The sequence below is a fragment of the Salvelinus alpinus genome, chromosome 2, assembly GCF_045679555.1.
Source record: "Salvelinus alpinus chromosome 2, SLU_Salpinus.1, whole genome shotgun sequence".
NCBI lineage: Eukaryota > Metazoa > Chordata > Actinopteri > Salmoniformes > Salmonidae > Salvelinus > Salvelinus alpinus.
The window spans coordinates 123468496-123484875 of record NC_092087.1 but is presented as its reverse complement, the minus strand read 5'-3'; the positions used below and the strand labels follow the sequence as shown (position 1 = coordinate 123484875).

Sequence of the window (16380 nt, the reverse complement as noted above, 5' to 3'; positions counted from 1 at the left end):
GCACTGAGATTTATTCTAAACTGCAAAAGCCTTACACACCACTGCACTTTATATTCCAGGGTTGGCTGGCCTTCTCTAGTCAATCGTAGGCTCAGTCACTGGTATACTTTTATTTACAAAGCCATTTTGGGTTTACTACCATTTTATTTGGGCATTTTTATTGTCCAGAAGGCTGATTTGAGGCTGATTCCCTGACCTGTCAATGTTTTTAATTTTATGATTTTATGATTTTGTTATACTCTTGTGAATTCTATGGTTTTTTACTAGATTACCTGTAGTTTGGCCAGGGCGCTCTTGAAAAAGAGACTTCAAATCTCAATGAGCCCTTCCTGGTTAAATAAAGGATAAATAAAAATAAATTAAAAAACATTTACGGGATGAATTAAAATCAAGAGTATGGATATAATAAATATGAATTTGTCATCAAGTGTATGTTATAGTTGGATATGTATGGGAGATAATCCAATCTTATTAAGATGGATATTGGAGATGTGATAGAAAATATCGAATTTGTTTGTAATCAAATGTATGTAATTTATGTTCTATCCAAGTTTTATGAGAAAAGCAGGCACAGACACTTCTTTGAAACACGTCTGGAAAGTTTATTGACACAATCATCTGACTCACATTTAACAGAGCTCACAAACAGATCACTTGGAAACTAGTTTTCAAATAAAGACAGGTTTGCAGAGTATCTTAAACAATGGATGAGTCACAACATAGAACATATATTCTTCTATATCATAGAAAATAGGAGCAATCGTGTTTGACCTAGCCTATGTTACATTTCTATGTGTAGCGTTCTGATTGACCCCTGAACTCTGTCTAAATGATGGCCTAGGAGATTATTATTTAATTTTTAATTTTCAGCTTGTCTTCTATTGGTCCCAAAGTTCACTAACTAGGACGGAGTGAACAAACAACTCAAACAACTAAAAGACAGAAAATAAAGTATATTTCCCAGGTGAAACCTGTCTAGTGATATCTGAAGAAGGGGTTTTCTAAAATGGAGGATAGTAGAAGAAGAAAGCAAACACCCAAATACAGTAGGATCTGAGATCAAAACACTTCAATGGAAGATAGATACAATACAGGGTCGACAAACAATCAGGAGAGATACCAAAAATATTTTGGGGGGTAAATTTGTATCACACCGCAACTGGTTGGTGTTATAGTTAGGGCCCTGAGTTTTCCAGGTCACTAGGTCAGGAACAATTCTGGGCCCTAGTCATAGTATCTGTGTGGAGGGCTGAACTTTAAGCCATGGCATGAGTCAGACCACTTCAATTAATCCTGTATGTAACTCAATAAATACGATAAGCAGCAATGTAGGTGCCTTGTTGATTTTGTATGATATTTAACTTTTACATTATTATAGGTTGTCAATGTACGGTATGCCATTTATGACATGACCGTATGTCCAATGACTATTGTTTACATTAGTGGTTGTAGGTTAAATTCCTTGGTTTAAGGGTCAGTAAAAAAAAAACTGTAAAAAACATGTCTCAAGCAAGGGGAAATTACATGTGTTTAGCACAGACTTTGCAAATTACGAGGTGGATTAACACATACATTTTTTATTGGATTTCGGATTTCGTCGGACACTTAGTATCAGCACAAATTTTACTGCGATAGAATATGCCAGAGATTACCTATAGACTAGACCATTTAAAAAGTACAATCAGGATTCTTGTAAAGTGACATTTAACATTGCCATACAACGATGGCCTTTAAACTATATACTTGGTAAGAGCTATAAAAACAAACCTGGTTTGGACTCGAAAGGAGGCATAAACAACAATGTATAAATTACAAAAAAATTCAGCATCTGAATATTCAGGGTTTGTAAAATTATTAATCTGTGCTTATCTTGTACTCAAAGCAACAAGGTGTTATGATTGTATACTGCAGGGAGTCCCAGGTATTGGTTGAAGGTACAAGATAATATCGTTCCTGGCTCTAGGATACACCGTAGAAGTAGAAATAGCTGATTATTTCATGGTTTCAATCAACCAGAAAACAAACATTACAATCATGACTATCAATCAACAAAAAGAAAGCTGACAAAATATGTTTTTTCTCTCTCGATACTACCAACCACACCAATAAAACTATTTGCCTCATTTTAAAACATAAATTAACATTCAAAATGTGAATTAACACTCAAGCAGTAGCGTATAATGTCATAAAAACACAAAGTTCTGTTTGTGAGTGTAAAGAGGATGTACACGAAACATCTGTCAGTATTTGCCCCAAACACAGAGAGCTGGCAGACACTGTCGCAGCATTACATTCCAGATTCACTTGTCGATTATCTATTCATTACACCAAGATGCAAGATAAACGTGTTAAAAAAACGGCCTTTTCAGCTCTCGGCAGAAAGCTATGGCATATTGCTCCAGGACACACAAGCGTGATGGGAATTTCAATGGGATATATGACACATACTGATCAAAAAGGGGAAAATTCTTACTTTTACAAAATCACATTTTCAGGTATTCTTGCATTGATGTGATAATTCGACTTAAGTGTAAATTAGGATTCTCCCCAAAGTGATAAAAGTCATATGGGGTAAGTGACAATGCGTGTAACCGACTGTATATCTACTTGTAACATTGAGGAACTCCCATCTACCTCTCATAACCCTACATTAATGTGTGTAACTGTGAAGGGTATTTGTTGCTGGTGGAAGCACTATGCAGATGTAAGAATAGTACCGTGATAGGGTTCGGGTTGTGTACATATTACTGACTCTCTGTGATGCAAATGACCTCTGACCAGTAAGTATTTCGAGTTATAAAAATAAGTTGGAGTCAATTCAGTTTTGTTTCATGTGCTTTTTATTCTCTGAGTTGATCCTCTGAAGTCCTGTTTCGGAAGCTTTTCTTCGGACACACAACATCGTATTTGGTATTTAGTAAGGGGTCTTGGTGAAAAATATGGATAGAAACAAGGTATTATTTATCACACCTCCGCATGTAACAAATTAACTGTTCATAAATTAAGGCAGGGGGCTGTGTCGGATCGACGGTGAACGTTATTACCATGGCAACAATCACAGTGCATTGGGCTGGTGTTTGCGTAAAGTGTCACCATTTTGGGGCGTTAACAGCTGGACCTGAGGAACACCCAATAAATGTACTTTCACTTCCTGCTTCCAGTCACATGATGTGGGTACAAATTCTGGGATTGGATTGGGAGCTGAGGCTGCCAGTGACATTGTTTTGATGGTTGTTTAAATTTCTTGTGTAAAATAATCTGTTTCTTCTCCTTTCTTGATGGGGCATTTCCGAGAGCGCAGTACTGGCTCCAGTGCAACATACAACACTGCAGAGCAAGCAGATAGCTAGCTAGCGCAACAGGACAGCTACCACCAATAAATGTGCTATAGAACTACCACACAAATACATTTGGTTGAGAATATATGACTTACTAAATAGGAGCAAGAGGTGATACAGCACTCCTTCACACGTCATATACTTACGTCCCTATACTTCACAACTTTATACATCTGTAGTTATCTTCCTATTGATGAATCCTATGACTACTACAGAAATGCACCCCTTTCCGGTCACGACGCTTGAGCAACAAATAAGTCCTCTCTTTTCCTCTGCAGTTTGCCTAAGTAACACACAGACAGAAGTTGTGCCATACTGAGACGTTATGTTAATAAAGAACTATCTGTAGAAAGGGCAGATATTTTGCCTGTTGTTTTGTTTAACAGACAAAGTTGAGTCAGGTTAAGAAGCAAATGTTGGAACTTAACAGTCCTTCTGCTCTTCAACATAAATAGATCATCTCAAGACCAAAAACGTTCAATTGAAACCACCTCGTTTGCTTCCATGCAAATGAGCAAACTCGCGGCAGTCGTCTGGGAGTGGCTTAAACAACGAAATAAAAACTGGTTTCACGTCTTCTCTTTCCTCAAAGTCTGAAACTTCCTGAATCCTTGGAGAGTAAGAAGAATGAAAACTTCTAGTTGAGAGAGGAAGTTCTCTCCGCGGTTGCAAACCCCCCGCCACTTCAAAAGCCGTCACACACTGCGTCAGAGAGGGAAAGTGGAAATGTAAGAGACCTTTGCAGTGCAGGTCTACTAACTGTACCAGCCAACTAAAAATAGGTTTTTGAAACAAAAACCAAGATTCTTCCTCAATATCCATCACACAAAAGTACCAGAGTGAACTGTCCATTGTCCATTTCCCTGATCTTAAAAGTTTATCAAAGTCTTTCCCCAACGTCTTCCTCCTCTCCACATTAACTTATGCCTGTGGCCCTCAGTTTCGGGGCCCTTAGCTTCAAAGGCCCCCTACGTGCTACGGTAGGTCTTAATGATGTCTTTGATTTGTCTCCTGCAGATGGGGCAGCAGGCGTTGGACATCTTCTTGAGTTTGACGCCGCAGGTGTAGCAGAGACACATGTGACCGCAGGCGTAGATGACCGTGTCCACGTGGTTCTCGTAGCAGATGGAACACTCATCTCCAGTCGGCCACCCGGGCCCTCTCCCGCTGCCTGATGGGAAGGTGGGTGACTTGGGGAGGCTGACGGGCGAGCTGGGGGTCGTTCCTGTTAGGGGGGAGGTAGTGACGGAGGGAGGGAAGGAGGGAGAGGGAGAAAGAGAGAGACATTCTGCATGTACACTACAGGTCAAAAGTTTTAGAACACCTACTCATTCAATGGTCTTTCTTTATTTGTACTATTTTCTACATTGCAGAATAATGAAGACATCAAAACTATGAAATAACACATATGGAATCATGTAGTAACCAAAAAAGTGTTAAACAAATCAAAATATATACGTATTCAAATAGCCACCCTTTGCCTTGATGAGAGCTTTACACACTCTTGGCATTCTCTCAACCAGCTTCACCTGGAATGCTTTTCCAACAGTCTTGAACTGAGTTCAACTGAGCACTTGTTGGCTGCTGAGCACTTGTTAGCTGCTTTTCCTTCACTCTACGGTCCGACTCATCCCAAACCATCTCAATTTGTTTGAGGTCGGGGGATTGTGAAGGCCAGGTAATCTGATGCAGCACTCCATCACTCTCCTTCTTGGTAAAATAGCCCTTACACAGCCTGGAGGTGAGTTGCGTCATTGTCCTGTTGAAAAACTAATTATAGTCCCAATAGGCCCAAACCACATGGGATGGGGTATCGCTGCAGTATTGCTGTGGTAGCCATGCTGGTTGTGTGCCTTGAATTCTAAATAAATCACAGACAGTGTCATCAGCAAAGCACCCCCACAATGTAAGACCTCCTTCTCCATGCTTTACGGTGGGAAATACATGTGGAGATCATCCGTTCACCCACACCGCGTCTCACAAAAACACGGCGGTTGGAACCAAAAATCTTGGTGTAATGTCCATTGCTCGTGTTTCTTGGCCCAAGAAAGTCTCTTGTTCTTATTGGTGTCCTTTAGTAGTGTTTTTTTTGCAGCAATTCGACCATGGAGACCTGATTCACACAGTCTCCTCTGAAGTCCTCTGTTACTTAAAGTCTGCGAAGCATTTATTTGTCTGCAATTTCTGAGGCTGGTAACTCTAATGAACTTATCCTCTGCAGCAAAGGTAACTCTGGGTCTTCCATTCCTGTGGCGGTTCTCATGAGAGCCAGTTTTATCATAGAGCTTGATGGTTTTTGCGACTGCCCTTGAAGAAACTAAGTTCTAAGTTCTTGAAATGTTCCGTATTGACTGTCCTTCATGTCTTAAAGTAATGATGGATCGTTTCTATTTGCTTATTTGAGCTGTTCTTGCCATAATATGGACTTGGTATTTAACCAAATAGGGCTATCTTCTGTATACCACCACTACCTTGTCACAACACCACTGATTGGCTCAAACGTATTAAGAAGGAAAGACATTCCACAAATTCACTTTGAAGAAGGCACACCTGTTAATTGAAATGCATTCCAGGTGACTAACTCATGAAGCTGGTTGAGAGAATGCCAAGAGTGTGCAAAACTGTCACCAAGGCAAAGGGTGGCTATTTGAAGAATCTCAAAAATAAAATATATTTTGATTTGTTTAAAACTTTTTTGGTTACTACATGATTCCATATGTGTTATTTCATAGTTTTGATATCTTCACTATTATTCTACAATGTAGAAAATAGTAAAAATGAGGAAAAATCCTTGAATGAGTAGTTGTTCTAAACCTTTTGACCAGTAGTGTATGTACTGATGTAATGGATCTAATCTACAGTGTTGCTCAATACATTCCTTACAATAAATACAGTACAAACCCATTTTACTACTGTTGTTCTACTATGAAGGCAGCCTCACATTACGTAACTACAACAGTAGACGAGACATTGTGTCCTCTCGCTGCACAGCACGAGAAGCAATGTACCGAGCAGACTCACCACCCAGGACATCTGCTACCTAGTGTCCCCCTCTCCTCTCTTAACCCCCTGCAGTGGGTTTGATAGTTTGATTAATAGAGTGGCTCTGAAAGGTACAGACCTCCCGCAGAGCCACCACAGTAGGCACTGGCGCAGGGGCCTTCCAGGCCTCCGTTAAGGACAGGGTCAGAGCTTCCACTACCCAGGGCCAGGGCTAGGGCGCTGGGGGTATGGGGGGAGGAGGAGGGAGAGCTGGGGTTGGAGGGAGCCCGTGCCGGCTGGTCCTCGAGATGTGTGGAACCTGGAGCCAGAGAACAGACAGAGAGAAAAGAGATGGTTATGAAAGCATAAAGAGTTCAAATATAGCCACCTCAACTATAGCCACCTCAACTATAGCCACCTCAACTATAGCCACCTCAACTATAGCCACCTCAACTATAGCCACCTCAACTATAGCCACCTCAACTATAGGCACCTCAACTATAGGCACCTCAACTATAGCCACCTCAAATATAGCCACCTCAACTATAGGCACCTCAACTATAGGCACCTCAACTATAGCCACCTCAAATATAGGCACCTCAACTATAGCCACCTCAACTATAGCCACCTCAACTATAAGCACCTCAACTATAGGCACCTCAACTATAGGCACCTCAAATATAGCCACCTCAACTATAGGCACCTCAACTATAGCCACCTCAAATATAGGCACCTCAACTATAGGCACCTCAACTATAGCCACAGGCACCTCAACTATAGCCACCTCAAATATAGCCACCTCAACTATAGCCACCTCAACTACTGTATAGGCACCTCAAATATAGTCACCTCAACTATAGCCACCTCAATTATAGGCACCTCAATTATAGGCACCTCAAATATAGACACTTCAACTATTGGCAGCTCAATTATAGGCACCTCAAATATAGTCACCTCAACTACAGCCACCTCAACTATAGCCACCTCAATTATAAGCACCTCAAATATAGGCACCTCTAGTACTGTAAGTGGACTATCCAGTAGGTTCTACATTGAAGAATGATCCTATATCATGAAGAATTGAGAGAAAGAAAGATTATTATTACTATTTTGATGTATTTATTTTATTTATATTAATTTAAAAAGAATCTCTGGTAATATTTATTATATATATATATTCTATATAATCTTTATTTTATATATATATATATATATATTTTCCCCTTTCTCTAATCACCATTACAATACTATTTTTTTTAAACTGTCATTATTGGTGTCATTTTCTCAACGGGTTTTAGCAACAGTGGCCTTGTTCATTCATGCTAATAAAGCTTATTTGCATCTGAAAGAAGAGTTGGTATGTTATGAAGACATAGGCCTACAAAGATCAGAGGGGGTTTTCTCTAAGTGTGCTATACAGTACATTGGTAGACAGATGAATGATCTTATGATCAAGTGAATGGCTTTTCCATAAGCTTTGGGGATTTCTAGCGTGAAGTTCAGGGAGATATGTGGGGGGTTTGTCACGTTCCACTCTTCTGTTTTTTTACATCCCCTGTTTCTGTGGTGAAGGCAGGGAAACATATGGGAATTCCGTGTCCACTTTTAAGAAGCACATATTAGGATGCCAGTGTTGCCTAACGTGAAGGGTCATGTTTCAGAGACCCCAGCCCCAGTGTGATTAACATGACATGTTGGGTTCCAAAGTCACGGACATGGACACATTACGTAAGTCGGAATGCGACCCTGGCTACGTCAGACATACAGTACATGCCTGTACATCGATGAAAGAGGATACGTCAGAACAATGATGTTTGAAGTATCTGAGGACGAAGTGGTTCCTTAACATTGGTTTGACAAATGGTCGCTAGTGATTGAGTAGTAATAATGTATATAGACTGGGCAAGATTGAGTGTCGCTATTGATTTTATAAAGGGGGATCGCCTAATCAAAAGTGATACTACACCAAAAACAAACGTCATTTTTTCCTAGACTGTATTCATAGACATATTGAATGCATCCAGGTATTGTTAGTGCAACGCTGACCCGCGGTAGTTGTAATATGAGACCAATTGTTTTATTTTTGGTTTAAGTAGGCACTAACAGAATGACTATTTAATGTTTCGTAAATTACTATGAAAACTGTCTGTCTTGTTGAGTATACGTGTCATAATTAAAAAAGAAAAATGATTAAAAGCTTTGCTAATTCGCCTAGGAACAACGGAAATGGCTATAGTCACCATTCGGCCCGAAAGCCACACCATCCAAAAACAGGGACATCATCAGCAACAACCGCAACAAACAAGCCACAATGAACTACAATGAACCCTTGAACATTTCAATAACATGTTATTTTAAGACACGAGGGATGAGAGGAGGAATAGTTCATCAAAGCCTATGGGGATTGTGGTAACTGGGAGTGACCTCGATGGTCTTTCTCTTCTTTCTCGGTGCGCTATGTCTGTTTTTCTGGATGGCACGATGGAAGAATGTGAAATATGAGTCGTCTGGTGTGTGGCCCATGGTCCATCATTAAGACTGCCATCAGCTGACAACATGGCGACCGGCCACCGTTTCTGGCATCTCTCTGGGAGCGATTGATCTATGGCCAGATCCAAAATTGCTGCCCAGCTGCAGTCTTTCTATGCTCACGAACACTGGAGAGGCTGTCGACTAGGCCAGTGGTTCCCAAACTTTTTCGCTGACTCTACCACCAACGCAATTTACCCACTCGTGCATTTTATCAGTCGGCCTATGGTCTCATGAGTCTTCTCAAGTACACCGTGTGGATAGGCCAAGTACCCCCAGGGGTCCTAGTACCCCTGGTTGGGAACCACTGGACTAGGTGGCCATTTTGGTTCTGCGATAATGCTAACATAATGCATTAGGACCCATGTTGGCTGTAATACTGATCTCTGTTGCCTGATGACTGACTGACACGGTGCATTACGTCATGTGGTAGGCTGTACTGTACAAGTCTTGTGGAGTCTTGGAGGTTTTCTAAATGGGGCTGTATGTGCTGGTATAGTTGGAGAGGAGGCTTAAGACCAGGGCTGTTTGTTTGTGTAGAGGGTTGCTCTGGTACCCCTAGGCTCTTGGTGCCTCAGTGTATGTGTATGTCTAAGTGTGTGTGGGTGCAATGTGTGTGTGTATGTGTGTGTGTGTGTGTTTGTGCAATGTGTTTTTAGATGGTCATTTGTAGAATGTCTATGTATAACGCACACGCCCATAACTATCCTTAGTTCGTACGTACACACCCTTATCCTCCTTATAAACTACCACTACAACTACTATTCAGAGTCCCCCTACGATCACATTACTACTACGCTGACAGGTCCCCCTATGGACTCTAACCCAGAGGTGTGGTGGTGGTGCCGAGCCTCTCTCTGTCCTCCATCTCTCCCATTTTAATCCCCTATCTGGCTTGTCCTCATCAGCTGACCTAGGATCAGTGGAGCCCAGCCCTGATCCTCCTGTTCACTCCCAGATTAACTTAGAGAGGGACTGTGGACAGCTGTGGCGGCTCACTCCCGCCTCCCAAATGGCACCCTATTCCCTATGTGGTGCACTACTTTTGACTGCACTACTTTTGACCATAGCTCTATGGGCCCTAGCAAAAAGTAGTGCACTACACAGGGAATAGGGTGCAATTTGCGACACAGAGGTTTATTAAGAAGAGTATGTTTGTCCAGATCCTCTAAAGCAGTCTGCTATGGGAGGATTCTGAGGAATGTGGGCTATGTGACACTGAGACTGGGACATACTTTGACTCAACAACACTGGGTCACACACTGTCGCAGCACCTCGATGGGGTTGTGGCTTCAAAATTGCCGCTTGGCCCTACAGTCATGGTTGTGACTGAGGATGTCCTTTGTGGTCATATAGTGAGTGACCTTAGGTCATCATAGTCTCTACATCTTAGAAGAGGAGTGTGGGATTTCCTTCTAGGGACCTGTTTAGTGGTAGACTGATGAATAGGAGGGGAAGATGGGAGGAGGAAAAGAGGGGAGTGGGGTTGTAAAGTGGTTGCTTATCTTTCTACATCCATTGAGCTTTCTGAAACACGATATCCAACGAAACTTTAAGAGCTTTGAAAGGTTTGGCGACTGTATATGGGTGGTCTTTAAGTTTGTTGTCAGCGCCATTTTCTACATTTAGGCTCTCAATTGTAATTTGTCAAATCTATATTTAGGATAGTATATACTGTATATATAGTTAAAGCTGCAATATGTAACTTTTTGGGCGACCTGATCAAATTACAATTAGAAATGCGAGTTATAGATCTGTCATTCTCATTGAAAACAAGCAGTAGATCAGATGTTGTAGACAAGTTCTGCTTTGTTTCGTTTTTTACGTCTATTACTCACACCAGTTTCAATCAGCTGAAAACACTATATTTTTGTTTATGGAAAAGATATTTCACAGCGGTTTAAATGGTACAATGATTCTCTACTCTATACATACTTGCAGGCATGTGGAGCGTGTGTGTGAGAGACAGGATATTATCTGGCCCGACATGAAGTGAGTGATTTTATCAGTGCTCTGGTGCTGGAAAATGTTTTGCAACATCCAGGTATTTATAGCCCTGACATCTTAACATCCAGGTGTTTATAGCCCTTACATCTTAACATCCAGGTATTTATAGCCCTGATATCTTAACATCCAGGTGTTTATAGCCCTGACATCTTAACATCCAGGTGTTTATAGCCCTGACATCTTAACATCCAGGTGTTTATAGCCCTGACATCTTAACATCCAGGTGTTTATAGCCCTTACATCTTAACATCCAGGTGTTTGTAGCTCTGACATCTTAACATCCAGGTGTTTATAGCCCTGACATCTTAACATCCAGGTGTTTATAGCTCTGACATCTTAACATCCAGGTGTTTATAGCCCTTACATCTTAACATCCAGGTGTTTATAGCTCTGACATCTTAACATCCAGGTGTTTATAGCCCTTACATCTTAACATCCAGGTGTTTATAGCCCTTACATCTTAACATCCAGGTGTTTATAGTCCTGACATCTTAACATCCAGGTGTTTATAGCCCTGACATCTTAACATCCAGGTGTTTATAGCTCTGACATCTTAACATCCAGGTGTTTATAGCCCTGACATCTTAACATCCAGGTGTTTATAGTCCTGACATCTTAACATCCAGGTGTTTATAGCCCTGACATCTTAAAATCCAGGTGTTTATAGCTCTGACATCTTAACATCCAGGTGTTTATAGCCCTGCCATCTTAACATCCAGGTGTTTATAGTCCTGACATCTTAACATCCAGGTGTTTATAGTCCTGACATCTTAACATCCAGGTGTTTATAGTCCTGACATCTTAACATCCAGGTGTTTATAGCTCTGACATCTTAACATCCAGGTGTTTATAGCTCTGACATCTTAACATCCAGGTGTTTATAGTCCTGACATCCTAACATCCAGGTGTTTATAGCTCTGACATCTTAACATCCAGGTGTTTATAGTCCTGACATCTTAACATCCAGGTGTTTATAGCTCTGACATCTTAACATCCAAGTGTTTATAGTCCTGACATCTTAACATCCAGGTGTTTATAGGTCTGACATCTTAACATCCAGGTGTTTATAGCTCTGACATCTTAACATCCAGGTGTTTATAGCCCTGCCATCTTAACATCCAGGTGTTTATAGCCCTGCCATCTTAACATCCAGGTGTTTATAGCTCTGACATCTTAACATCCAGGTGTTTATAGCTCTGACATCTTAACATCCAGGTGTTTATAGTCCTGACATCTTAACATCCAGGTGTTTATAGTCCTGACATCTTAACATCCAGGTGTTTATAGCCCTGACATCTTAACTTCCAGGTGTTTATAGCCCTGACATCTTAACATCCAGGTGTTTATAGCCCTGACATCTTAACATCCAGGTGTTTATAGTCCTGACATCTTAACATCCAGGTGTTTATAGTCCTGACATCTTAACATCCAGGTGTTTATAGCTCTGACATCTTAACATCCAGGTGTTTATAGCTCTGACATCTTAACATCCAGGTGTTTATAGCCCTGCCATCTTAACATCCAGGTGTTTATAGCTCTGACATCTTAACATCCAGGTGTTTATAGTCCTGACATCTTAACATCCAGGTGTTTATAGCTCTGACATCTTAACATCCAGGTGTTTATAGCTCTGACATCTTAACATCCAGGTGTTTATAGCTCTGACATCTTAACATCCAGGTGTTTATAGCCCTGCCATCTTAACATCCAGGTGTTTATAGCCCTGCCATCTTAACATCCAGGTGTTTATAGCTCTGACATCTTAACATCCAGGTGTTTATAGCTCTGACATCTTAACATCCAGGTGTTTATAGTCCTGACATCTTAACATCCAGGTGTTTATAGTCCTGACATCTTAACATCCAGGTGTTTATAGCCCTGACATCTTAACTTTCAGGTGTTTATAGCCCTGACATCTTAACATCCAGGTGTTTATAGCCCTGACATCTTAACATCCAGGTGTTTATAGTCCTGACATCTTAACATCCAGGTGTTTATAGTCCTGACATCTTAACATCCAGGTGTTTATAGCCCTGACATCTTAACATCCCTGCTATCAGATGTTAGTATCTGTAGGGCGGTGTGTGTGTACATGTACATTAAGGGCCCTTTCATAATATTGAATTGCACCCCCCCCCCATCTTGCCCTCAGAACAGCCTCAATTCGTCGGGGCATGGACGCAACAAGGTGTCGAAATCGTTCCACAGGGATGCTGCCCCATGTTGACTCCGATGCTTCCCACAGTTGTGTCAAGTTGGCTGGATGTCCTTTGGGTGGTGAACCATTCTTGATACACACGGGAAACTGTTGAGTGTGAAAACCCCAGCAGCGTTGCAGTGCGCCTGGCACACAAACCGATGCGCCTGGCACCTACTACCATACTCCGTTCAAAGGAACTTAAATCTTCTGTCTTGCCCATTCACCCTACATACACAATCACATAAACAATCCATGTCTCAATTGTCTCAAGGCTTGAAAAATATTATTTTACCTGTCTCCTCCCCTTCCTCTACACTGATTGAAGTGGATTTAACAAGTGACATCAATAAGGGATCATAGCTTTCACCTGGATTCACCTGGTCAGTCTATGTCATGGAAAGAGCACGTGTCCTTAATGTTTTGTACACTCTGTGTGTGTGTGTGTGTGTGTGTGTGTGTGTGTGTGTGTGTGTGTGTGTGTGTGTGTGTGTGTGTGTGTGTGTGTGTGTGTGTGTGTGTGTGTGTGTGTGTGTGTGTGTGTGTGTGTGTGTGTGTGTGTGTGTGTGTGTGTGTGTGTGTGTGACTCTGACATCAGAGTCACTAGACAGGGAGAGTGAGAGAAGGTGAGAGAGAGAGGGAGAGAGGGAGAGCGAGGAAGAGAGAGAGAGAGAGCGACATCAGGAAAGGTGAATAAACGGCCAACCATGCCAGACCCAAGGATGTTTCAATGTTTCAGTCTGAAGGAGGGAGAAAGAAAGAAAGAAAGAAAGAAAGAAAGAAAGAAAGAAAGAAAGAAAGAAAGAAAGAAAGAGAGAATTACAGTGGCTGGAGTAGCTTTGGGTGGCGGGCGAGACTGTTCACTTGAGCGTGAACGAGCTGACATTCTAATGGAAACTATAATGCATAGGGAGAGGGTCAGATTAATAGTGTCCTATTTCTCTACTGCTGTTCTCTCCCTCCCTCTAACATCTCCTCCACTATCACACCATCATCCTCCCCATTTACAGATGTAGGACCTTCATTTGATCACTCTGTTGCAGGATAGCTTTGTAGTGTTGATTATAATCAACATTGATTATAATCCACATAATAATTCACATTAATTTGTTCATTTGTTCATTCATTTGTGTACCCATTCATCCATTCATTCATTCATTACACTTAATCATTCATTCATTAACTGTTCAATCATTAACGAATTCATTCATTCATTCATTCTCTCTGAATATCAAATTGTTGCTTCTTAGTGAGCATGCTAGCTAGGAGCCCTAATCTTGACCTTCAGTGTTCACTCACCCTACCAAGGGCACTCCCCCACTAGGGGAGCTCAGGAATTAGTTGACCTCATGTCAGTGCACAACACACACAGCTTAAGCCAGCTTAAAGGAGCACTCCCAAATGTGTACGCAGCCCCACGGGACAAATTCAGGTAAACCTGAGAGCCTATAAAACAAATTCAGACCTGCCATCACATGAACAGATAAGACACTTCCTAACATTGGAGCATTGGAACATAAAGGTAATTTACTATCTATCAGGGTTAGAAGGAATTCCTAGATTTTTCGGATGAATGATTGTAGTGTAGTCTCTAGAACAGTCGTTTCATGTTGCCGTAAACTCCTCGTAAGTTGATCCGTACTAAGAGAAACTCAGCAGTATTCAGGCAGTTCTGTTGTCAACAAGAGAACTTCCTTGAACTCCTTGAAAAAAACTGAAAAAGTAGCCCTAGTGCTCCTGCTAAATGTTAATAAAAGCATGTGTCATGTACTAGTACAACAGACAATCAGAACAAACCACAACACCATAACACCATCTCCCTGTGCAGCTAACGGGTTCCTAGTAAAAAAGCATGGTGAGAAGACCCATAGGGCTGCATTTCCTGTGCAGTTTTCATGTAGGCCCATAGTGTTGTTGTTGACTGTTGGCCTAGTGCCACTGCGGTTTCCCGATCTATCAATACCCCAGAGCCACACTCCAGCCTCAGAAAGTGTGTAGTCCAGCCCTAAATGTAATGTATCGATGTGGCTTTCATTGATCGCGCTGTCAGCCACCTGCCTGTGTGTCTCCAGAGTGCCTAAAGGAGCAGACCAGATCCAAAATGGTGGCTGTGTAATGTAATATAATGAGACCAGTTCTAACATGGTGGCATGAGGGCATGTCGATGCCTTGCTAACTGCTGTGACCTCCATGGCTGCATGGAGAATAAGCGTGTTAGCATGAGGGCAATTTACAGGTGGGCAAACAAGCAGCACTTAATGAAAATACCATGTTAGCATTATATATCAGCACGGTAAGGTGTAGTTTATTTAACTCTCTCGTCTCTCTCTCTCTCTCTCTCTCTCTCTCTCTCTCTCTCTCTCTCTCTCTCTCTCTCTCTCTCTCTCTCTCTCTCTCTCTCTCTCTCTCTCTCTCTCTCTCTCTCTCTCTCTCTCTCTCTCTCTCTCTCTCTCTCTCTCTCTCTCCTTCCTTTACTTCACTGAGAGGAAAGAGGGATATATTTAGCCGGAGTTTGATTCGTCCTAAGAAGCGAAACAATGACGACACGTTGACGAGGTTGGGCCTGATTTGGTTGTGTGGCTTCGTAATTGGACTGTTAAAATAAGACAGGCCATCAACCTTCCCAGTCTTTCTACATGATACATCTAACAAAGATGTGTCATTTTTTAATTTCCGCTTGTCCAATCTCCGAAACACTCTGCCAAATTTTCATTTGCATGTAATTACGCCTCAATAAAAAAAGCCATTATGTCATAGAAGAATATCGGAGTGAACATTCGCTGTTCTTTAGTTTTGAGGTTTGTCTGCCCTTTTCACAGACTATTTAAAGAGGGATCTTGTGCACCAGTTGGCTTGATAGGGGGCCTACAGATGTCGGATCTACATTTGATCACCCTGTTGCAGGAGGTTTGTGTGTTAAAAAGGCTTCTGAAGTTTGTATTTTCCACTTTGAAATTTCACACTAGATTTTCTTAGTATAACCCACATAATAATTCACATTTACTGTTGCTGCAGGTTTATTTTCCTCCGTAGCAAACTGGCTCAAACTAAGATCCTACATCTGTAAGTAAATAAATATAAAGAGTTCAGCAATTCACCTCTCAAACAGTCTAAAAGCACAGTTGTAGCTACTTTAGCCACACCTGCCTGCCACGGCAGAAATACAGTATGTTTGGCATATTGCAAATGAGGCGTACGGCCTCCCGCTCACCCGCACATCTTTCCCACTTCATGTTCATTATCTGTATTTAGAGTGTGTAATCAAGCATGGGGGCTCTCGGCATACTGATGAGAGGTAGTGTGTGTCCCGTAGCGAAGACATGTTTC

The 16380-nt window shown here is 41.6% G+C and overlaps 1 protein-coding gene across 1 annotated transcript in view; it reads right to left on the bottom strand.

The window, feature by feature from the left end:
* Positions 1-1344: 1344 nt before the first annotated feature.
* The window catches only part of LOC139568540 (E3 ubiquitin-protein ligase NEURL1-like), a 68831-nt gene continuing 53795 nt past the window's right edge, over positions 1345-16380 (bottom strand). The window contains exons 5-6 of the mRNA XM_071390441.1: positions 6460-6639; positions 1345-4563 (exon numbers count right to left, since the gene is read on the bottom strand). Of these exons, the coding sequence (XP_071246542.1) occupies positions 4307-4563; positions 6460-6639 (437 nt within the window). The 3' untranslated portion in view covers positions 1345-4306. The remainder of the gene's footprint in view (positions 4564-6459; positions 6640-16380) is intronic.